Source organism: Gossypium arboreum, chromosome 6 (genome assembly GCF_025698485.1).
Source record: "Gossypium arboreum isolate Shixiya-1 chromosome 6, ASM2569848v2, whole genome shotgun sequence".
Lineage (NCBI taxonomy): Eukaryota > Viridiplantae > Streptophyta > Magnoliopsida > Malvales > Malvaceae > Gossypium > Gossypium arboreum.
Window position 1 is genome coordinate 108,980,281 of NC_069075.1, and position 25,140 is coordinate 109,005,420.

The 25,140-nt window shown below is 34.1% G+C and overlaps 1 protein-coding gene and 1 pseudogene across 1 annotated transcript; both read left to right on the plus strand.

Annotated features, from left to right (window-relative positions):
* The first annotated feature begins 15,995 nt into the window (after positions 1 to 15,995).
* Positions 15,996 to 19,049, plus strand: LOC108486799 (zinc transporter 4, chloroplastic-like). The gene is made up of 4 exons (XM_017791039.2): positions 15,996 to 16,385; positions 16,486 to 16,543; positions 16,775 to 17,526; positions 18,308 to 19,049. The coding sequence occupies exons 1-4, from the start codon at positions 16,371 to 16,373 to the stop codon at positions 18,761 to 18,763; spliced, it is 1,281 nt and encodes a 426-aa protein (XP_017646528.1). The 5' UTR covers positions 15,996 to 16,370; the 3' UTR covers positions 18,764 to 19,049.
* A 5,381-nt stretch (positions 19,050 to 24,430) lies between these two features.
* On the plus strand, positions 24,431 to 24,840 carry LOC108484838 (uncharacterized; annotated as a pseudogene).
* The last annotated feature ends 300 nt before the right edge of the window (positions 24,841 to 25,140 follow it).

The window sequence follows — 25,140 nt, forward strand, 5'->3', positions numbered from 1 at the left end:
TAACCCAGGTAGCTCCTCAGAAAAGACGTCCGATAAATCTTTAACCGTTCTGATATCTCTAACAGAAGGAACCCTATAATCTGAAACATTAATGTAAGCCAGATACGCCTCATATCCCTTACGAACCAACTTTTTGGCTCTTAATGTAGAAATCACATTCGACAAGTAGTTCCAACGTTCCCCATTTACAACTACCTCGTCGTCCTCCACAGTTCTCAGTACCATCCGTTTTGTAACACAATCTAAGCACACTCGATGTTTAACCAGCCAGTCTATTCCCAGTATTAAATCAAACTTTCCAAAAGGAATCTCCATTAAATTCGCCATAAAGATAACCCTTTGAACCTCCAAAGGAACATCTCTAAACAGTTTATTTACCTTCACCGACTGCCCCAATTGACTCAGTACAGTAACCTCACTCGTAATGCTCTCAGCTAAGATACCCAAAGTCTCAGACACAGTACAAGCTATATAGGAGTGAATAGATCCTATATCTATCAGTGCAATATAAGGTACATCATAGATAAAGAACGTACCCGTGATAACATCCAGAGCACCACCATCTTCTCGGTGACGTGCAGCATAAACTAGAGCTGGTTGTCTTGCCTTAGTATGCCAGAACCTCTGCCTGGTGCTCTCTGACCACGACCCAAACCATTACCACCTCTGGCTTGACCACAGCCTCTCAGTGGCTGCTGAACACCCCTCGGTGACTGTGCAATACCTAGACCTAGAGCTTACATCTGATCGGGCCTCTATGGACACTCTCTGATACAATGCTCCAATGATCTGCACCTCAAACACGCCGTAGTCCTTTTCCAGCACTCGCCCTGATGGCGTTTCCCACAATCAGCATAAGGTTGCGGTCTAGTAGTAGCAACAGGGGCCTCAACTCTGACTGACCCATCAACTCTGGCCTTTTTCTTATACCTCAAAAAAGAACTCGAGGGCTCTAAATCTCTCTTGTTCCTACCTCTCTCTTTCTCACGATTTTGGTGCTTAGTCCATTTCACTTCCTCGACGATCTTCACCTTATAAACCAATGCAGCAAAATCTCGCTCCCTGTGTGGAGCTATCAGAACCCGTAAACCATCTCTGAGGCCATCCTCAAAACGAACATATCATTCGTACTCAATCGCTACCATCCCTCTCGCATAGCGGCTTAGTCGTAAAAATTCAACCTCATATTCAGCCACTAATCTAACCCCCTGGGTCAGATTCAGAAACTCTCTCCTTTGAGCATCCACATAACTAGCACCCACATACTTTCTCGTAAAAGTAGTCTTAAAAAACTCCAAGGACAGTCGATCGAGCTGAGTGCCCTCTTTAATCGTAAGCCACCACTGGTAGGCCTCATCTCTTAGCAGTGACACTACACCCTTGAGTTTCTACTTGGGGGTGCAGTCCAGATCGTCCATGATCCTCTCTGTGGCCTCAATCCAATACTCAGCCACATTAGGGGCAACTCCAGCAATACCCTTGAAAATCTCAGCTCCATTAGACCGAAGTCGTTTCGTAACCAACCCTCGGCCTACAGCACCAATATTGGGCCCGGCAACCCTCTCCAGAATCCATAACATAGCTTGAGACAGCGCATCGCCCCCAGCCACACAATCATGAGACACAGTCTCAGTCACAGGTGAAGCTGTCGTCTCTCTAGTTTCCAAATTAGGCATGTGGCCAAATGATAAAGACCCAGCTTGAGCACCTCCATGGCCTCCGCCACGGCCTCTTGTACCCCCTCCGTGAGTACCTCTAGTGCTCCTTATCGTATTACGTTTTATCTATATTAACAATTTTATGCATCAATTTACAGTTCTAGTGTTTCTTAATAGATATTTTATGGAAAACAGTATCAGTAATTCAAAGTTCATTTTCGTAGATCGCAATCTCACTATAGTTTTACTATCGTCTTAATGTACACTACTAGAGTATTTTCAGTACAATATGCTACCTATAATAGGCTCAATATTTACCATCTATAGCATTTTAATCAAAAACGTATAATAGTTACAGAAAACTTACAAGATCGACGCCGGAGAATTGATGTACCACGCATTTAGTAAAACTTTTCAAAACATTTCAAATCATTTGGAATCAAAAATTCAAGTTTTAAAACCCAAATACACAGCCGAGTTTTGTAACCTGGCTCTAATACCACTAAATATAACACCGCAAACTCCGCCCAAACATTATGGCCGAATCTGGTGATGTCACATGAAAGTGTTTTCGAAAACTAAGTCGTTGTTAAGCCATTTTTGTTATCTTAGATTATCTCTAAATTTATCTATTTTCCAAAACATTACCTATTTATTTACAAGTCATTATGATTAACAGAAGCTTTTAAAACGATTTACGTAGCAGTGAGTGTTTTGAAAGAAAATATTTGTAACCTTTGAAAACCCATGTTTTCCTACCACCAGTGATTATGAATCATAACCAACGAAAAACAAATCCAAATTAAGGTAAAAATCCATAAAGGCCTTACAGTGAAAATTTACCCCAAATAATAATACTTGTACTCAAAATCAAATATAAAATATACGCGGTTGGATGGCCACCTATGAGTCCCTCGCTACTCCGATCCCCCTATGTCTGGGGATTACCTGCGCAATGAAACAAAAGGGGTGATTTTATGAAAACCCAGAGTGTAATCCCCATGCACAAAAATAGATAGCATATTGATAATCACAGTTTGGCATAAGCCCTTTTTCAATAACAGTTTCAGTCTAGTTTGGGCCTCAGCCCATCTCAGTATAGTAACAGTCGCATATATGCAATCACAAGATTCCTACCCAACCAGCTTTTACACACCATCTCCATCCAACCCTACACTCCATGTGGAGATATAATCAACCCACATAACCCTACACTCCAAGTAATGCCGAATGCGACACCATACAGTATTATGCAGCTGAGCTACTACTAAATTAGGCTCGAGGCCCATCAGTGCACTTTCTCCGCATAATATAACCCCAACCCAATACAATGTGATATACAACATGTCATGTCAAATCATTATATTTACGTGCATTCAGTACAGTTTTAGTAGCATGCCTCATATACAACCATACAGGTGTTTATATCATATAAGGATATAACTGTCATTTTAGTCAATCAGGGGTCTAAATACACTTGCCCACCCTACAGTAGGTTAACAGTCGTCTCGGGCGACCCGTGCAACCTTAATATCTTATCAGTGAATATGGGCCCATAAGGCCATGTCATTTTCCCATGTGGGCCTACACGCCCGTGTGGCCAAAAGGCCCAAAAAGGCCTTAGCCTTAGGAATCACACGGCCTGGCCCAATAATCCCACACGCCCATGGGGCCCACTTGGCCCAATTCGGCCTGGCTCATAAATCGCACATGGCCTACCTCATCAATCACACGCTCGTGTTCGAACACCAAACCTACCGCACGAGCAGCCGCACGCCCGTGTAGCATCGACAATTCATATTTTTGGCTTTTTGCTGATTTTAGTTTGTGAGGTTGTGTTTACACACACCTGATTACGAAAAGTGCGCACACCGTTCTTGAGCGCTCCAAACCTATATTCAACCATAACACGCAATTACTCACATAAAAACTGGATTAAAATGACCCCTCAACAACACTTGTTCAAAGATCGATTGTCACTTGCCTTGATTGAACGACTGAGGCTTTGCACAGTTAAACCGTTGTAAAAGACTGATCACTAGCTCCTTAGTGATTACCTGCATTCCAACCGAATCCTATTAACCATTATTTACTTGCATTCTAACCGAATCCTATTAACCATTATTCACACAAATAGTTTGAACCAAACAAATATCAAACTTACCGAAAGTGAAAAACCATGTAAAGAAGATGGGTCAATTGAAAACTAAAACCGAAAAGAAATGAGACCAAGGTAACCACAATTCTGCAGAGAGCAAAACTTCGAGATCAGTAGCAACAAATAAAGAAAGAGGTACACAACGAGGAAAGCAGAAGAAAAAAAGCATCGACAAAAGAGAAGGAAAGAACGTCTGTCGTGGGAAGTGACAAGGCCGAAGGAAACAAAAGATATAGCAACCATACAACTAGCAATATTTGATAGAGGTTTTCGGGATTAACAAAATACAAACGAAACACTAGAAGTGGAAAGTAGAAAGTCAGTGGAAAAGAGAAGTATTTGGGGAAGCAAATAGCAGCAAAGGAAGGAAATTTTGGGAAACAGTCCAATTCAATAGAGAGAACTAGAAGGGTGAAAATCGGTAAGAAAGTAATCCAGATGAAAAGCAAGACAATGACCAAAACCGAGAGAATTGTGAGATTAAGTGGAAGAGTGTTCAGCCAAAGAAAATAAAAAAGGGATGTTTGTTAAAGAAGTAGAAAAAAACAATGTCAGAAAAGAAAAAAAAAAGAAAGATACCCGAAAACCCTTAGGAATATTCGGCCTATAAGAAGTGAAAAACGTTGACAGAAACCGAAATGGAGAGAAAATACCATCCAAAGCCAAAATCTTAAGAGATAAGAGTTTAAGTTCGGCCCCAACTCTCCCACTATCCTCAAACTCCTACATTTTCCTCCTCAAATCCCTCAAAATTGTTCACTCCTCCCTCAATCACCTAATTCAAATTCCTCTACAACTCTTCAGTAGTTCGGTTTGACTAAAACACCCACACGACACTAGTAGCAAAATAAAACACTCCACTGCGCCCACCAGGACTCAAACTCAAGTCCCCTAACACTTTGCCATACTACTTAACCACCAGTCCAGCAGGCCTATTCTGTCATGTTATACCCATATTTATTTATAAACCTACTAACTAGAGACAAGGGTTTATTCATTTAAAACAAAAATTTTGCACAAGCTAAGACTTGAATCCAAGACTTCCCAGACTCTTCCTAGGACACCTAACTACTGAAGCAGACATGCATTTGTGTAACACAACATACAAAAATAAATATCAAATATTTTCTTGGGGCGTTACAGCATTGGCAACGATATGTGATCCCATATAAGACCATGTTTGGGACATGGCATTGACATTAACCTACGATCCCATGTAAGACCATGTCTGGGACATGGCATTGGCATTAATATTTGATCCCATGTTAGACCATATTCGGGAAATGGCATTGGCATCCTACCATGTATGTGAGGGTTCTCGAGTATCCTTTAGTATTCCAAGTGGTTTAACGGGTAATCCAACGATTATGTCAAAGAGATGACAAGGTATGATTATGTTGAAAGAATACAGGTAAGCACACAAAGCTCATAAACATTGAGATTATGAATCGATTAGACCTCGGAAGAAGTGAATGAATGAATCATGAACATGAGTTTTATTGTACATTATGTAAATGGCATGACTTAAAATGTACCTATGTTACTTGATAACATTGTGATAAATATTATTGTGTTATGTGTATAATATTGCGTGGTTAATGTTGTTAATTATTTACATGCAAACTTACTAAGCTTTATGCTTACTCCCTTTCATTTCCATTTCCTTATAGTGTCGCCAAGCTAGCTCGGGGATTGAAGGACGTCGAAGCTTGATTCACACTATCAAACTAATCTTTTGGGTATTGTGAATTTAAGTATTTTGAGTATAGCATGTATAGGGACTTTGTCTTTTTGCTATACGTCATATTGGTTTAGCCAAGTGTGTTGGCTTATAATGATTTGATGATTCATTTTTTATATGGCCATGAGATATGGTTCATATTAATTATGGGAATGTAATCCTATTCATATATGCATGCATGTGCTATGTTCACTCATGTTGTGGTTAAACTCATTTGGCATGGGTGAATTGTGGATATGATCATGGATGATTGATGATGGAAATATGAGTAAATGGCATACTAGCAACTAGGGAATGAATGTATGAAATGGAAGTAAATTAATGTTTCATATTGCATGTGAATTTGGTAAGCTTGGTTTAAATAAAATATGAAGTCTTAAGTATGTATAAATTGATAAGAAGTTGACTTGCATGAGCTATGATTATGAATATGTAAGTGTGCATGTGTCATTAAGGGTGACAAAAGGCTTGGAATATAGCCTCAAAGTTGTCCACACGGGTAGACACACGCGTGTGTCACACATGGTCTGCCCCATGGGCGTGTGATCCAGCCGTGTGTCCCCTGCACCCTATTAAATGCAAAACAGAATTCTCAGTAGTAAACACACGGGTAGAGACACGGCCATGTGTCTCAGCCATGTGAAGGACATAGCCGCAAGACATGAGCGTGTACCCATGCCGTGTGAAGTCTGCACTTAATTTTTACAATTTAATTCACCACATGGCCTAAGCACACGGGCGTGTGACTTGACCGTGTGACCTTAATTGTGTTGATGACGTCATAAACAGAGAGTTACACGGGCTGAGGACACAAGCGTGTCCCAAGCCACATAGGCGTGTGTGACCACACGGCTTACCCACACAGGCGTGTGACCATGTTTTATGAAAATTTCCTAAGTTTTCCCAAATTTTTTCTAAAGTTCTCAGTTTAGCCCCGAACTACCCCGATGTATGTTTTGGGTCTTGTAGGCCCATATAAAGGACAATTTGCATATGTATGGATGAATTTGATTTGAACGAAATTTTATGGCCTGGTTTTGTATGTTGCTTGTGATTAAGTCCGGTAATGCCTCGTATCCTATCCTGGTGTCTGACACGAATAAGGGGTGTTTCACTGCACCTAAATTTCGAGATTAAAATTCACCACACGGCTTAGCACATGAGCGTGTGACTTGGCCGTGTGACTTCAATTTCTTCATGCCTTAAAGTTAGAGAGTTACACGGCGTGTCTCTAGACCACATGGGCGTGTGAGCCCTGCAACCTTGGAAAATTTTTGAAATGTCGTGAAAAATTTTATGAGTTTTTGATTAAGTCCCTACTTGATTCTAATGCTCGTATTTTACCTCAATGGTCCAATTAAGGGATGTTTTGAATAATCTCGGTAAATAAATAGTAAGTTACGTAAATTATTTGTAAAATGTTCTGAATATTTTGGTAATACTCTGAAACCCTATTCTGGCGATGGATACGGGTTAGGGGTGTTACACAATCAAACAAGTTAGTTACATAAGTGTTCACACATACATCAAGTAAGCATAGATGAGCTCATCATACGATATTCCTTCAAGACATTATTCAATTCATCCCATAATTCTCTTATCATGCTAAAAGTTGTGTCCGTTGAATCATTGAAATTCTGATGGATACTCAAGTAGTACACTCAAGGTGTGCAATTCAATAACCCGTCAATTCTTATTCAAGAGTACCCCTTTAGGGTACTTAATCAAAGAACACACTCTCGAGCCATATATTATATTACAGGATTACCAGTCCAGACTAAATCCTAATTGTAACATATGCTCGAGAGGGATTATATCAGGATTACTCATCCAGGCTAAATACTATCTATAGTGAGGTCAATAGGATTACTCATCTGAGCCAAATCCTGTTAGCAACAAATGTAGGACCTCATTCATTTTGAGAAATCACATATATTCATCGGAATTCAATATTCAAATGGAACTTAACCCTTTTTCATCGTTTCAAACATGTATTCAATTCTTCATTATAGAAATCAAACAATTCACATCAATATAAGTCACATTCCATGCAAACACAACATTCAATTTAACATATTTACATGCTCGATTAAGTTACACGAACTTACCTCAACACTTGTTCGCGTTTAAAAATTTACTAATCTGAAACTTTTTCCTTTCCTCGGTCTAACCTTGAATTTGTGTTGTTCGTATCTATATAAATGAATTTGTTCATCAATTTATCATATTTCACATTCAAGTGGACTCAACTTACATCCTAGGAAAAATTACCATTTTGCCCACAACTTTTCCATAAATTCCAATTTCATCCTTAGGCTCGGAAAATAAAATTTATGCAATTTACTCCCCATTCCAAGTCTAACCAAAATTTCACTATAAAATTTACAGCACATAAATTCTATAAAATTTAGAATTTTTCTTCAATTTTCACAACTTTACATTTTAGTCCCTAAATCATATTTTCATCAAAAATCACTTTGTAAAAGTTATTTATCTATCAACAACCTTTCATTTTCTACCATAAATTTCAAATTTTCAACATATTCATCCATGACATAATTTTCATACTTTGTATAACTTTTCAAATTGATCCCTCAAATAGATAGATTAAGTTATCCCGATTTCAAAAATACCAAAATTACTAAAAACAGGACAAAAAAACTTACCCAATTAAGCCAAGAAAGTTTTTTCTCTCTCTCCTAGGGTTTCCATATATTTTGGGGATGAAGATGACATAAAATAAGATGATAATTCTTTTATCATCTTTTAATTAATTAAATTAATTCAATTTCCAATTTACTCCTTGCCCTTTTTCTAAATTTCCATGGATGAGTCATCAAAAAAAATCTACATACTTTTCTTTAATGGTCTAATTACATATAAGGACCTCAAGTTTTGAATTCCATAGCTATTTAATCCTTCTAGCTACTAGAATTTAACTTTGTATTTTATCCGATTTGGTCTTTCCCGTAATAAAACACATAATCGGTAAAATTTTCTTATCAGAATTTTCACATGACATTTCTAACATAATACGGGCCATGTAATAAAATTAAAATAAATTTTATTTTTGGCTCGAATTTATGGTCCTGAAACCACTGTTCCGATTTCACTGAAATTGGACTGTTACAATTTTAATAAACCATCATTTTCAACTATCATATAACATTAACATCATTGTTCACAATTAAGTCCTCCCACTTTAAATTTTATCATTTCACCACAATTTAGCTACAAACAAAATATGTATAATTCACTATAATCAAACATTAATCAAAGGAAATATGACATGAACTTACCTGACGATTAATATACTCAAGAATTGAAACACAAATACCATACTCAACTTATGTACAACATTTAATTTATCTTTGAACCATATACCAATTTACTTTCACAACTTGTTTACGGCCCGGAGAACTATGGTATATATACTTTGGACACACAAGATAAGGTTGCTCAAATGAGCTGTGACTGTAATTGCTCACACGAGCTATAGGTCAGGATGATAACTTTACACAATGTTACCCATACGAGTAGTGAACAATCCGCAACAAATGCAGGACATTAGCCATCAGTAAAACATCCAAAACCAACACCCAAAACTGTATAAACCCTAATGACATGTCATTTGTTTATTCACTAAGTTCACATGGGCCTTATTCCTCGTTTTAAATCCATTTTCAATCTCTGCAGTAGTATACTCCCTTTTCATATTTTTGATAACAATTCACATGCATTTACAGTGAGCATCATCATATACATATCACTCAATCACGTCACAACTTCAACTAGCCAATACTACTCATCTATTCACTATTATCATTTAAATTTCTTATTTTACAATTTAGTATGATAGATGTCGTATTAATAACAATTACACTTGTATGAATATAAAATTAATAGGTATAAACACACAATTCAAACATAAATATAGAATACAGCAAGTTCCATATGAACTTACCTAAAAAATGACAACCAAAAAGTGTTAGGGACTAATATGCAATTTCTCTTATTCATTGATTAACTTCCGATTGATTTAATTTCAAACCTATAATAATTCATTACAGTTTATCAATTTCAATAGCCTTATAACATCTTAGTTTATGCATATTACAACTTAATTTTATTTTACACATTTTCTCTAAAGTTTTATATTTTATTCAATTTAGTCTCTAACATCTAAATAAATATAACTTTCACAATTAAACTTCGCTTTTTATTTTGATTTCAAATATATCCTTCTACAACCCTCTAAAATCTAAATTTATAGAAATTAAAATCTAAATTTATAGAAATTTCATTTCAAGTTTGACATATTCACAATTTAATCCCTAAAATCAAAACTAACAAAAATTAATTTACAAAATAATCCTTAATCATTTCTAAGTTTACAAATCTACCATTTAATATAAAAAACAATCATCAATGATAACATTTTAAGACTTTGACAATTTTATAATTTAACACTCGGGATAACTAGATTAAGCTACAACGATATCAAAAACATGAAATTTATGAAAAATGAACTTCAAAAAGCTTACCATGCAAACGTTGAAGGTTGGTCGTACCTAGGAGCTCCAAAAATGGCTATTTAAGTGTTTTTGGTTTTGAAATTTCGGTGGTTGAAGAAGAAATGATGATGGTAATAGTTTTATTTTATTTTATGGTTTTATACATTAAAATATTATTTAATCCAAATTTTAAATGCCAAATATTGAGAAAGTCATCACCTACTACCCACTACTACACTAAAGTGGCTTAATTGTCATATAAGTCCTTAATAAATTACTTAATAAACCTTTTAACATGCATTAATCAAAAGCTATTAATTTTTAATATTTTTACGATTTAGTCTTTGTACTTTAATTAACAATCAAATCACTAAAATTTTTGGACCAAAGTTCAATTCTCCTATATAACAGTAATATTTACGAGCTTGATTTATAGAAACAAGGTCTATAATGACCCGAAATTTATGAGTATTAGAAAAGTACATTTTAGGGTCTTCGTTTTTTTAGAATGATTCGTAAATATTTATTACAAATATTTACGAAGTTAGTTGAGTAGTCGATTAGGTTTTGGCTAGGTGAATTAGTTTAAATTAAGGTTAATTAGGTATAAGGATTAAATTAAATAAAGTGTGAAAGCTTAATTATAGATTAGAGAAAACTTGAAGGACTAAATTAGTAAATAAATCATAAATGACAAATGTATGGTAAATTATAATTCCATGTGTATGTATACTGTACATATATTTATTTATATTAAATACATACTTAATGTTTAAGTATATATAAAATATTATTATATTATATTATATTATATTATATTATACTATATTATATTATATTATATTAAATAAATAAATCAAATTATGACAATTGTGTGGTAATAATAGTGTATATGTGTAATAAGTACATATTTACATTTATAATACATATATGTATTTACTTATTAATTAAGAAATAATAATATTATATTAATATAATAAACATAAAGTAAAATAAATAAATAAAAGAAATAAAACAATAAAAGAAAGAACAGAAGAAAAACGAAACAGGGGAGAAAAAGGGAGAAAGAAAAAGAAAGGACAATTAGGGTTTTAAAGCTTTGAAGTTAAAGTGGTAAGTTAATTTAATTCCTTTTCTTGTAATTTTTGAGTTTTTAGGATCGTAAAACAAAATGCTACTTGATTTATGTTAGAATTTTGAAAGTTATTGAATTTTTAGTTGTAGTTTATGTTGAATTAATTGAAGAATTATGGGTTAAATTGATAGAATTTCAAGTTAGAATTGAATAAAGGATTGAATTGTAAAATAAATCATAAGTTTTAAGTAATAGGGACTAAATTGAAATAACTTCAAAATTAGGATTTTATGGTGAAATTAGAGAGTTGAAATTAGTTTAAAGTGGAGATTTGAATGAGATATGGAATTAGTTTTGTAAAAATAAAGTTAGTTTAGCTAAGGATTAAATTGGAATTTAGGCAAAAGTTGTGTATAAATTGAAATATTCAATGTTAAATTGTGTATATTGATGATTTTAAATTGTTTTAATTCTGTGGCAAACGTTGAATCGGAGACCTTGGCTAGGAAAGGAAAAGACAAAGTTAATGAGGATTAGCTCCGAAATTACGATTTGTATTTCTATAATCCGAATCTAATAATTATTTTTTATATTTATTATTTAATATACATGGTATGTGAAACTAAGGTGAGTATTGGTATTGTTGATATTGAATTGAATGAAAGTGAATTTGTGATTAATGTGAATATGGATATTGGATATTGATTGTATTGAAATATGAAAATTGAATTGAGTTGAATTATGAGTTTATGTGATTATTTAAATTGAAATGTGTATTGATTGAAAATTTAAAAGTGATTATTTGAATTGAAACCCTATTAATTGTATCGGGCTGAGTCGGATATGGTTGGCATGCCATAAGATTGGAAGTGTTCAGGAATACTTCGACTTTGAGTCGATAAGACACTGGGTGTCATATTATTACTTCGAATAAATTCGATGAGGTACTGGATACCAACTTACTTCGGCATGGCCGATGAGACACTAAGTGTCAATCTATTGCTTCGAATTATTCGATGAGACACTAGGTGTCATACTAGTGTGTTCTGGTTGGATCCGTGTATCTGCCAAAGTCCGAGTCTTGTTAATAGGGGTAAATAAATGATTTGGCAATAAGATAAATGTTCAATGACATTGAATGTGAATTTGAAGTTGGACATTGAATTGAATTGAATTGTACAAGTGATATGCATGAACCAAGGGTTCATGAAAAGAGGTTCATGAAAAGAGTATCGTATTTGCTAAATGATATGTGAAACAAAGTGAGAAAAAGCTATTTGAATTAGTTATTGATGAGAAATGAAAGTTAAATGAATAAATTCAGCTATTGGTTATTGTTTATACATATATGATTAAAAGTGTATATTTTGTAATGTTATTTTCTTTAAGTATTCAGATTATAGAAATACCACTGAGTTTTATACTCAGCGTATGGTTTATTTCCGTGCGCAGATTAGGTTAAAGTCAAATTGTCAAATCAGCATCCAATGCTGATCCCGAACTCATTGTGGTAAAGTACTTTTTTTTTTATATAGCATGTACCTAAGATGTTGAATTTGTCATTTTGGGATATGGATGTAAATGTTGTTATAATATGATAAGAGTCATATATATATATATATATATATATATATATATATGAGAACATATTTTCTATGTTTAAGAAATTAAGTAATGTGCTTTGGTTGAAATTGGCATAATTTAGGAAAATTTTTGAAATTTCGCGAAAAAATTACTGAGTTTCCAATTGAGTCCCGATTTGATTTTAAAACGTATTTTGGGCCTCGAGGACCCCAAAAAGGGATTATATAATTAATTTATGTAATGTATGTTTATTGAATTGTTAAATTTTTGTATTTGTTTTGAAATATCTGGTAATGCTCCGTAATCCTATTCCGGCAACGGATAAAGATTAGGGGGTGTTACAAGGTCTCGATACCTCAATTTCCAAAACCAATAACTTTTGAACTGATACACTTGTACCTTGACTAACTTTCCACATAACTAAATTATTAGACCAAAATTCAGTATAATACTGTAATAATCTTGTAAATATTAATAAATAATATTTCTTAACTCGATCATCGAAAAACGGAGTTCCAAAATTATTGTATTCGGTACCACTAAAAATTGGGTTGTTACAATAATTATCAAGTTTAAGGGCCAATGTGGACCTACTTGCAATGTTCAGGGGTAAAAAATTACATTATTCTTTTTTTTCGCAGTCATTAACATAATGGGTTTAAATGAATAACAATTTTCAAGTTCAAGAGTCGAGATGCATAAAAAAAAGTTCAGTGGCCAATGTGGACCTACTTGCCAAGTTCAGGAGCCAAAAGTTGCATTATCCCAAAAAAGGGCTTAAATGAATAACAATCCAACCGTTATATTTCATGGTCTATTCATGTAGATCATACATATTAAATATAATGTAAATTTAAAAATTTTAACATTTGTTTTATGTAAAAAAATTCAATCGTTGAATATATATTAATATATAGAGTATTTTAGATCGATATAATAGAATTATAGGATCAACTAAAATATTTACAAGCTTGATAAGTACAATTATATTGATAAATTCAACGGTTGAATGATTAAATATTAATCAAATATTTAGTTGCAGAAATGTATAAAACTATTTTAATTTTTACACTATATTTGTGGATCCTCCTCTATATATATATATATACACACATGTATGTAATGTTTTAAGCCAAAAACTCACTTCCCAATGTAAAAGATAAGTTTAAGACGTGGGTCACTGATTGAGTAAGTGTCAAGTATAATTTGACATATTTAATGGCTTAGATTTATTTTCATCAATTCAATGACTAAGATAATTTTTGATCGTATGAAGATCGCACCACTAAAGATGGAATTATAGTTGACACCCAACATGACATTATTTTTCATTATTTCTTATAAAATGTTTTATAAGATAGATGTGTGTAAAAATTTAAATACAATAATTTTTAGGGCATCTTGAGATTAAAGAAGGAAATAGATTCTAAATTAGACCTCAAATCTCGAGTCTCATGTGTTTTGAGGTTATTCCCTATAACGCTACCTCTCTTTTTTTTTTTCTTTCTTATATATATTATTTATAAAATACAAAATTTTGATATAAATTATGTGTTTTTTAAATAAAAAAAGGTTAAACTGTTAAAATAGACACTTTTGTTTATTTCAGGTTACATTTTAGTCACTTATGTTTGAAATATTACGTTTTAGTCACTTACATTATCGCATTGTAATATTTTAGTCACTGAATCGTTAATTGCCGTTAACGTGTGATTGTGTAAGTGACGTGGCACATTAAATCATCATTTAAAACAAAAAATTTAGGTTACTTTTTAAAATCAGTCCCCATAAATTTTTTTTGTTTTGAGCAATTTTATTTTATTTTATTATATTTTTTAAATTTCCTTTTTTTTCTTTATTTTGCATTCTCTTCTGCTTCTCCCTCTATTTTCCTCCCTTTTTCATTTCTTTTAACAGAGTTTTTCCATGTTTTTCTTTTTTTAAAACTAGTCACTATACTTTTATTATTTTTTTTAACAATTTAATTTTTTTCGAGTGAGGCAAGCTTGTCGACTAGTTGTAACAAATGGAAAACATAGAAAACTTATGTTAAAAGAAATGAAGAAGGGAGGAAAATAAAGGGAGAAGTAGAAGAGAATGGGAAAAAAAGAAAGCTAAAAGAACATAAAAGAAAAAAAAAACTAAATTGCTCAAAAGGAAAAAATATAAGGACCAATTATAGAAATTAAGCTAAAATTTTCGTTTGAAATGATAATTTAACGTGCCACGTCAGCTTACCATTACACCGTTAACAGAAATTAATAGCGGAATGACTAAAATGTTATAACACGATAACATAAGTAATTAAACGTAATATTTCAAATAAAAGTGACTAAAATATAATTTAAAACAAACAAAAAAAATAACTATTTTAATAATTTATCCTAAACTTTTAAGTGGTTGAAAAAATTAATAAGATCATTTATTAATAAAAGAAAGATGATCATAAAAATACCTAAAATACTATGGGAGATTGTCAATTTTGTACCAATAAGCTAGAGGAATATGGACATCTGATTTCCATTTAAAGGACAATTTCTGATTGTTTTTGAAAATTGATGCGTGAAAAGTGTTTATAATATAAAAACATTTAGTATTGTTATTAAAATTATTTTGTAAGGTAAAATGTTTATTTTAAAAATATTATAAGTAAAAATATATATTTAAATAACGTTTAAATTTATTAATATTATAATATTTTAGTAATAATATAAAATAATTTATTGTAACTCATCATTAATATTTTGATATATGAAATATGCATTTTAAATATTTTTAAGTAGTTAATATTAATTATTTGTAAATTATATTTTAAATATTAAAATATAATGTTATATGTTTAAAATAAATATATATTACATAAAAGAAAACCTTTGCATAGCATTTTTTTTTACTTAGGCTCTAAAAGTATTTATGATCCAAAAATCAGAATTTATAGTGAAAATTTTGTTCTATGAAGCATAATAGAACATAAAAGTTGAGATCGGAATTCAGATTTGTTAACTGAGAATTTTTTCTAATCTCAAGGCAATTTAGGAATCTTTTGCATTTGAATTTTTATATTTCTAAAAATAACTTATTTTTATAATTCTTCTTTGCAGTCAATAAAAAAAGGGTAGCTCAATATTGTTTTAATATTTTATGGAATGCACCTTTAACTTCACTCCACACGCCAAAAGGAAAATGTAAGAAATGATGGTAACATGGATGTGAGAGGAAACAAATGGATAAAATGAAACAATGTCGACATAGTTAACTTCATATTTTAACGAAAGTTCGCAACTATGGACGCCACCTCTTCCTCTTGCCTTACCTTTTCCTCAAACAATGTCGACACTCTCTGCTTATTATTACCTTTCATTTCTGAATGTCTTTCCATCGCCTCCTATGCTCGGCTTGTTGCCCCCATATATTACTGCTACCGATTTAACACCATCATCTTAAATGCTGTGTTTTCACACATCTCTATACCCTATGTACGTGTATTGTTCATAGATTCTTCAATCCTCTTCTTCACTTTGATTTGTCATTCTAAAAAGCAACAAAAGTATAGGATACCCTTTTTTTTCCTTCCTCTTTTTATCTCTCCCTCTCTATATATTGAACCCACCATTTGTTTTGCTTTAGATTCTCGATTCTCATGTTCATCTTTGAGGTTTGTTCTTCGGGATTTGAAACCCCTTTCTCCTTGTTGTTTCTGGGTTCCTTGTTTTTTTCCTTAATTCATTGTGTTTATTTGGGTTTTTCTTTTTTAGGATATTTTGCCGCTGCTCCGCCTTGATCGTTTGGGGTCGAAGAGTAGGCTTTTCCCAGGTAATTTCCAACACCCTTTTGTTAGTTTTTATGTTTACGAGGTTACTGAGTGGTGGGAAAATTTTGGAATTAAATTTTCGAAAAACATTTATTTTTGGTTCTGGGATTTCATAATTCAACCCAATTGAGCTGCAAACTTGTCTACTTTTCTCAAAATTCTTCAATTGTGCTTAATGTTTTATCAGTTTTAATCTTCTTTTTTTAATTTGTTTCGCTCAATTGAATAAACAGAGTCCTTTTTGCAAACAATAACCGATGCAATGAGCAACACGAGCTGCCAATCCTCGGAGCTAGAGATTTGCCGTGACGAATCAGCGGCGTTGAAGTTAAAGCTGATAGCTATAGCCTCAATCCTCCTTGCCGGTGTGGCCGGGGTCGCTATTCCACTCATCGGGAAGCACCGTAAGTTCCTCCGTACAGATGGGAGCCTCTTTGTCGCCGCTAAGGCCTTTGCTGCCGGCGTGATTCTGGCCACGGGCTTCGTCCACATGCTCGCCGGTGGTACCGACGCTCTCACAAATCCTTGCTTGCCGGAATACCCTTGGTCCAAATTCCCATTCCCGGGCTTCTTCGCCATGGTTGCCTCTTTGGTTACTTTGCTTGTTGATTTCGTGGGGACTCAGTATTATGAGAGGAAACAAGGTTTGGCTAAAGCAAGTACTGAAGAACAGGGTCGAGTGGATTCGTTAGACCCGGATTCAGACTCTGGGATTGTACTAGTTGTGGAAACCAAGGATGGGAATGGGAAGGTTTTTGGGGAAGAGGAAGGTGGGGGAATGCACATCGTTGGGATGCATGCGCATGCAGCACATCATAGGCATAGTCATCCACATGGACAAGATGGTTGTGATGGCTTATTGAGGAGTCGTGCACATCATCATGATCATGATCATGGTCATGATGATGGACATGGTCATAGTCATGGACATGGGCATGGAGGTGAGGATGATGATACTGGCGTGAGGCATGTCGTTGTTTCCCAGGTAAATTATTTCTTAAACTTGGTTGAAATTTAATTGTTTACGTCATGGGGGCCCTAGTTAAATATGCCTATTAATCTAATTATTTTTTATTATATTTTAATTACTTATATTTAAAATATTATATTATATTTTAATTACTTGTGTTATTGTGTTGATATCTATTTTAGTTACTAAATGTTAATTTTTTTAATAATTTTAATAATGTAAAGGTAAGTTAATTTGGTATATTAAATTATTATTTTAAATAAAAATTTTAAATTAAATTATAAAATTAATTTTTATATAATTTTTATTTTAAGTAATTTAATTTATTTTTTTTACCTTCAAAAGATAGAGAAGGAGAAAAATAGAAAGAAACAGAAGAAAATAGAAAATAAAGAAAAAATGTTAAAAGAAATATAATTTAACTTCAAATTTTTATTTAAAATAATAATTTAAAGTGTTATGTCAACTTATTATTACACTATTAATGGTAATTAGTGGTTCAATAATTAAAATGTTACCTAAAGAAAATAAAATTGACTAGTTTACAAATCTATTAAATGGACAACTATTAACAGGTTTGATGTTAGGAGTCTTCGTCTTTGGACTTTTAGGCTAACGAATCTAATGGTAGAATTCTAGTGAGACGACAATATGTTTTGATTGCTCCTAAACTTTTATCTTTTCCTGATTAATAGCTGATAAAATTCTGGGTCAAAAAGGTTTTGAGCTCTTGGCATTTGCATATTTTTCCGTGGTTGTAACGTCTCCTTTCTTTTCTTTTTTATTTTTTTGGCAGATTTTGGAGCTTGGAATTGTATCACACTCAGTCATCATTGGCCTATCATTGGGTGTTTCCCTGAGTCCATGCACAATAAGGCCTCTAATTGCAGCACTATCATTTCATCAATTCTTTGAAGGGTTTGCACTCGGAGGGTGCATCTCCCAAGCTCAATTCAAAACCCTATCAGCCACAATCATGGCATGTTTTTTCGCCATAACAACCCCAGCTGGAATTGGCATAGGGATCGCCATCGCATCGTTCTACAATCATTACAGCCCAGCAGCTCTGGTTATTGAAGGAGTCCTAGATTCTTTATCAGCTGGAATTCTAGTTTACATGGCATTAGTAGATCTCATTGCTGCAGATTTTTTAAGTAAGAGGATGAGCTGCAATTTTAGACTTCAAGTAGTATCTTACTTCATGCTCTTCCTAGGAGCTGGTTTAATGGCTTCCCTTGCCATCTGGGCCTAAAAACTTCACTACTGTTGGTTTTGCTAGTTCTTTTATTTTGGCATTTATTTTTGGGAATTCAATCACAAACCGTAGAACCCTTTTCTTTGTTCTTTCTTTCCACAATGGAAAGGAGGAAGGCTGCTGAAAAAAGAAAGATGTTGTAAGCTTATACTGATGATATAGTACTGGTCAAGCTCCACACCTTTTTCCCCTGTTGTAAAACATGCAATTCTATATACATATATATGTGGTGACAATAACAAGCCAAAATTCAATGGTATTGATGGTTCAATCTTTGCAAGAAGTTTTTCTTTTTCTTTTGTGCACCAACAATGTGTATCATGTGTGTAGTTGAAGAAGTTTGCTTCTTCACGAGAGAATCAGCTTCTTTTTCTTCCAGTTACTTGAAAAATAATTCTTTGGGAATTTTTCTCTCCTTTTATTTTGGGTTTACAACAGCCATTAAAGCAAAAGAAGAAAAGATGTTTAATGCTCTTATTTTGCAAGAACAATACAAAATTCGAAAGACCGTGAAGATGAGGAAGTGTGTTAATGGAGGATTCTAAGTAGTGACGTTGGAGAGTTATCCTCGAATTTGATAGAGAGATAAAGCTAAGGATATATACAAATTCTAAATAAGGATTTAGTTCTTGTACTCATAGTTTACATTTTTATTTATTTATTTGGTTCTTATTTGTTTTAATTAAATTTGATCCTCAACTTTTCTAAAAATAGTTGAATTTGATCAACTTTTTAGAAAGAATGAATTGATGTTTTCTGAATTTGTTTTAATTAAATTCATTGGGAAATTACTATATGTTAATTTTTTGAATTTTTATGAACTTTATTTTGATTTTTTTTTGAAAATTTGTCTCATTTTTAAATTATTTGCTAACATGGGATATAAGATAAATAGTGTCACGTCAACACTAATGTTATGGGTCTCAATTCAAAGCCCGTGACCATCGCACACAATGTATCCCATGGAGGTCTATCATTAACATGAGGATCATTTAAGCTACGAGAATTGATCCGATTTAAAGAGTTGTTGGATAAGCCTGTCTATCTGAAGCTTGGGTGGCCCAATGATGCTGCTATGGAAATATAGACTACCTTGGTAAATATGGGAACTAATCTTAGAAAACAGAGGGGAATCATATCTTGTAAGATTTGATTAGATTTGATATTGTAAATCTTGTAAATCTTTTGATTATAGGGATAGGCTAATCTCGTTCATCGATGTAACTTGATCTAGACCATCGATTTTGGGGGAGCTCAATTATAAATAGAGAGTCTCCCCCTCACTTGTAATTCATTCCATTCATCCCTTGTATTTGTATTCTTTGAAAGAAAGTAATACAATTGAGAATATTTACTCAAACACCTCTTATGCATAATTTTTTTGTGGTTTTTTGTTCTTTTGTGCCTTCTTTTGGCCAGAGTTGCTTCCGCTATATAAATTGGTATCTTGGAGGAATTCTTTGTGAATCTTCAATTGTTTGGTGGTTAGGATGACTTAGACATGTTTGCATCGAAAGGATAGCCTAAGGCCGTACGAATTGCAAGACTAAGGATCTAGCCATGTGAGAAATGGTATCAGAGCTAGTGCTGCGAAGGCACATTGAGATGTCGAAAGAAGTTGCTGATTAGAATAAGTTAGTGGAGACCCGTTGGTTTAGAAAACTAATCCTTATGAAGGATAAGATGTCAGTTGTAAAAGAACAAGTAAACAAACTCGAGGAGTCTATGAAGGACATAAAAGAGTCACTCGATGTGGTCGAGGATCACTTAGACGACTTGAGGGAGTAGTCTAAAGAATTTGTGATCATGTCTCTCAATTCCAATGTGGATAAGGTAAACGAGTTGTTAAATTGACATAGGAATAAGTTGACAGAGAGGAATGATGCTCTTGAGGTCATGGTGATGGCTTTAAAGAAGAAATAATGGCCACGACAAAGGCTTTGAACACAATTAGAGGAACTCGAGGTAAAGCTTGCCTTGTGTCTAGCAACCGTGGGGAATGGAGTGTTAAGTGCAACACTCAATTACGATGATGTCCCAAAGCCGAAAGAGTTTTTAGGGACAAGGTTTGCATGTGATATGAACAATTTCTTATGGAGGATAGAGCACTACTTCCATGCCAAAAGCATCATGAAGGATGTAAGTAAGATAAATATTTCTTCCATGTTTCTTACTGATTTTTCACTTTTATGGTGGCAAGGCAGGTCCACAGATAAAATGCATAATGAGATTGGGATGCGGCAATAGTTCTAACATGAGTTGAAGGGGCAGTTTTATCTAGAACTTGCAGAGAATAAAGCTCGAGCAAAGTTGTGATGACTTACGAATGAGACACATTAGGGGAGTATGTTCGAGAGTTCAACGAACTCATGCTCTAAATTTCATATGTGACCAAGAAAGAGGTCTTACTTGTTTTCAAGAATGGATTAAAATCGTAGGTCAGATATGAATTACAGCAAGATGTCCAAGACCTGTCGAAAGCCATGATGGTAGCGGAGTCCATGGTCAAGCTTGGTCTATGGAAAAACAAGCTTGAGTCTTCCAAGTCTAAGGAAAGGGCGAATGTGAAAGGAATCATGAGGGAGATGACGTCAATGACAACAACAACGATGGTGGTAATGAGAAACCACGAGTTTAGAAGAGAAAACCCAACAGAAAAAAAGGCAAGATCAAATGCTTTCTTAGCGAAGGTCCATATATGTTGAATAAATGTCCAAAGAAATCTATGCTTTCAAAGAAGGACAAGCCAAAAAGTAAGGCCGTCAAACTTGGTTTGAGCGTAACGGGTGTCGAAGCCAAGGAGGCCAAAAGCAAGAAGAAGCCAGTGGAGTGCTTCTTGTGTCATGGTCCGCATAGGTTGAGAAAATGTCCCAGGAAATCTGCCATCAAAAGAGATGATGCGTCAGACAAAATGCCTAAAAAGCTTTTTCGAGCAAGGGAAAATCAAAGCCAAGAGGGAGAAGAAGAGCAAAGAGAAACAAGTAAAGTGCTTTTTGTTTTGTGGTCTGCATGAGTTGTGGAACTATCCTAAGCAATCCATGGTCAAGGAAAAGACAACGACGGAGCTTGTTGAGTCATCGAAGGGCCATCCACCTAAGAAAGAGGTGAGTTTGGCATCAGACTTAGGGGAAAAAGTGGCGATGCAAATATTGAATCTAGGACCAATGAGACTCAATCCAATGAAGGCGACGGAGTTGGCCGAGTCGTCGGCGAGGCTTCTACCCATGGAAGAGGTGAGTTGTGCATCAGACTCAAAGGAATAATTAGCGATGCAAACTTTGAAACTAGGATCAATGAGGCTCACTTTTGTTGACACATCGAATGAGTTACCATCTTTGGGTAAGGTTGGATTGTGCATCAAACTTTGGGAAAGTGGTAATGCAAGTTGGATAGTTGACTTAAGTAAATGCGATGAGTAAGGTACATTCCGAACACTTTGATAGTGTTTTGCATTCTAACTTGTTGGTTTAGCAAGAATGTAGAGGCCTTTTTAAAGTTCTTAAGCAATTAGGCCGAGAGACTGTGAGCATGTTGAAGCCAAGTTGTAAGAATCAAGAGGATTCCAACAGAAGCAAGTCAGAATGAGGGCAAGTGAGAGCCATGACTTCTTGCCAATGAGATGTACCAACGAGTGGGATGATTCAAGTTAAGAGGTGACAAAAGCAGAAGCCAAAGTTCTGAAGGAAGGGATGACTCGACAATGAGACGATTCGGGAAAAAACTACTGAATGAAGGGATGACTCGACAATGAGACGATTCGGGAAAAAAACTAAGGCATTATGACGAGATCGAGGTAAATTAAGTCAATGCCATTCCAAAGACGTAACAAGGACGTTGTAAGAATGGGTGGGGGGAGAATTTTATGGGCCGTAGTTCAAAGACCGTGACCATCGTACATACTGATCCCATAGAGGTCTATCATTAACATGAGGGAGCTGGCTCGATTTAAAGAGTTGTTGGAGAAGCCCTTTTATTTGAAGCCTGGGTGGCCTAATGATGTTGATATGGAAAGATGGGCTACATTGGTAAATATCTGAAAAAATTGATAGGAATCATATCTTGTAAGATTAAATTAGATTAGATATTTTAAATCTTGTAAATCCCTTTATTATAGGGAAAGGCTAATCTCGTTCATCTATGTAACTTGATCCAGACTATCGGTTATAGGGGAGCTCAACTATAAATAGAAAGTCTCCCCCTTACTTTTAATTATTTCATTCATCCATTGTATTTGAATTCTTTAAGAGAAAGTAATACAATTGAGAGTATTCACTCAAACACCTCTCGTGCATATTTTTCTTTGGTTTTTTGTTCTTTTGTGCCTTCTTTTGACTAGAGTTGTTTCCCCTATATAAATTGGTGCATTTGAGGAACTCTTTGTGAATCCTTAATTATTTGATGGTTAGGCTAACATAGGCGTGTTTGCATTTGAAAAAAATCACCTAAGGCTGTACAGATTGCGAGACTAAAGTTCTAGCCCCGTGACATTAACACCCTGTTTGGTTCAATGTAACTCAATTTTGGGGGCCCACCATAAACCATTGTTTGGTTCAGTGGAATGCCTATTACAAGTGTTGTTGTTTAGCTTTCTATTCCCACTAATCAATGAATAGAGGTAGAATATCATTCTTTTCCCCAACCTCTGAATTGGCCATTCAGAGCAAGGTAAGAATGATGAAAGATTACTTTTTCATTTTTGCCCTCATTTTTTCATCATCGTTCTTTATACACTTTCAACTACATTCTTCACATTAATTCCCTTATCCATTTCCAAAGCCCTAAAATGCCGTTGTCCTTCACCAACTTCTTCAATCTTTTACTCATAGGAATCGATATTGTAGAAATTTCTTAATTAGGGGCAAAATATTCAACAAGGAAAAAAATCCAAACTCAATTGAAGAACACCAAACCATAGAATTGCTAATCAATCTCTCAATACTAATTCAGGTTTTCTGAACCGGAAGCAAGTAATTTTCAAAGGAGCTTGTGCAACACAAGTAACCCTAAAATTGATGATTGTTTTTATTTTTGCTTATGCAAATTAGTATGTCCAATCATGAGTTTATTTCCCAATTTTGGGATCAAGATTTTCCTCAAATGAAACATGTTTTTGATATTATCTTTTAAGTGCTATAATCTATTGGTTTTTGGGTTTTTTTTCCTTTCCATGTAAGGTGTTTTGATAATTGTTTTTTCTTTTAAAGATAAAAGATTGATGGTGTTGTTGTGTACAATTTTTCTGGAAAAGTTGACAGATAAGTCACCCTTACTGCCACTCTACAGAACCGTACATGAGATTTTCACCTCATACGGCTCCTGGTTCATATTTATGCATTTTTGTGGGGTTAAAAGAAAAATGGAAATGGTTCATTGCGCGATGGTTCTTACGAGGCTATTGCATTTGAACTGAGCTATGAAGATTTGATATTAATGGTAGTGATGGTACTTAGGATGCTACTGTATTTGAATTAAGTTTTGAAGATTTGTGATTAATGGTTCATTGCGCAATGCTACTTACTACTTAGATTATGACCGAGTTATGAAGATTTGAGATTAATAGTTTCATTGTGTGATGGTTGTTAGGATGCTATCGCATTTGAACTGAGTTACTAACTAGAAATCAACTTTAGGATAAACTTTGCACTTGTCCTGGTCGTTGTCAGCATGGAATCTGAGTTAGTATTACACAATGGCGGTTGCCACTGTAAGAAAGTAAGATGGAAAGTCTAAGCACCTATTAGTGTTATTGTTTGGAAACATAACTGTTCTAACTGCTCCATGAGAGGGAGCGTTCACTTCGTTGTCCCGCTTAGCTTTTGGGTGATTCGGACCAGTTCATTACTACATACATTTTCGGAACTCACACCGCGAAACATACATTCTGTAAGTTTTATGGAATAACCTCATTCTATACACCAAGATTGAACCCTGATGGTATTGCTGTGACACTCGCATGTTTAGACTCTGGAATGCTTTCCCATGTCGAGATTTAAAATTTTAATGGCAAGAATTGGGAAAACTTTTATAATCAGAGTGGTATTGCTTTACAAACCAAAATTCATTCCACCAAATAGCTCTTATTTCAAGTTTATCAATGGCTTTCATAAAAGAGGATTGGAATTGATTTAATTGTCTTTTGAAAATGCAGTCATCTAACTTCTACTTTATATCCATTGTGTATTGCGGCGTCATGGAACTGGATGCTATATGTATATGGTACCTACGTGTCTGTATGAATGTATATGTGATTTCTAACTTTTGATCCCAAATTGTTTGCCATGAAACATTTTAAAGAAATTTAGTTATCTTTAAATTTTAAAACAATTATAATTTTTATTTAAGGCATTATTATTTGCTAAATAAATAGTCAGTTT

What these genes read in the sequence shown, in the direction of transcription:
- LOC108486799 (XM_017791039.2), top strand. An exon ending in GAAGAGTAGGCTTTTCCCAG is followed by an intron (nt 16,544 to 16,774) that starts GTAATTTCCAAC and finishes TTGAATAAACAG; the next exon opens with AGTCCTTTTTGCAAACAATA. An exon ending in GGCATGTCGTTGTTTCCCAG is followed by an intron (nt 17,527 to 18,307) that starts GTAAATTATTTC and finishes TTTTTTTGGCAG; the next exon opens with ATTTTGGAGCTTGGAATTGT.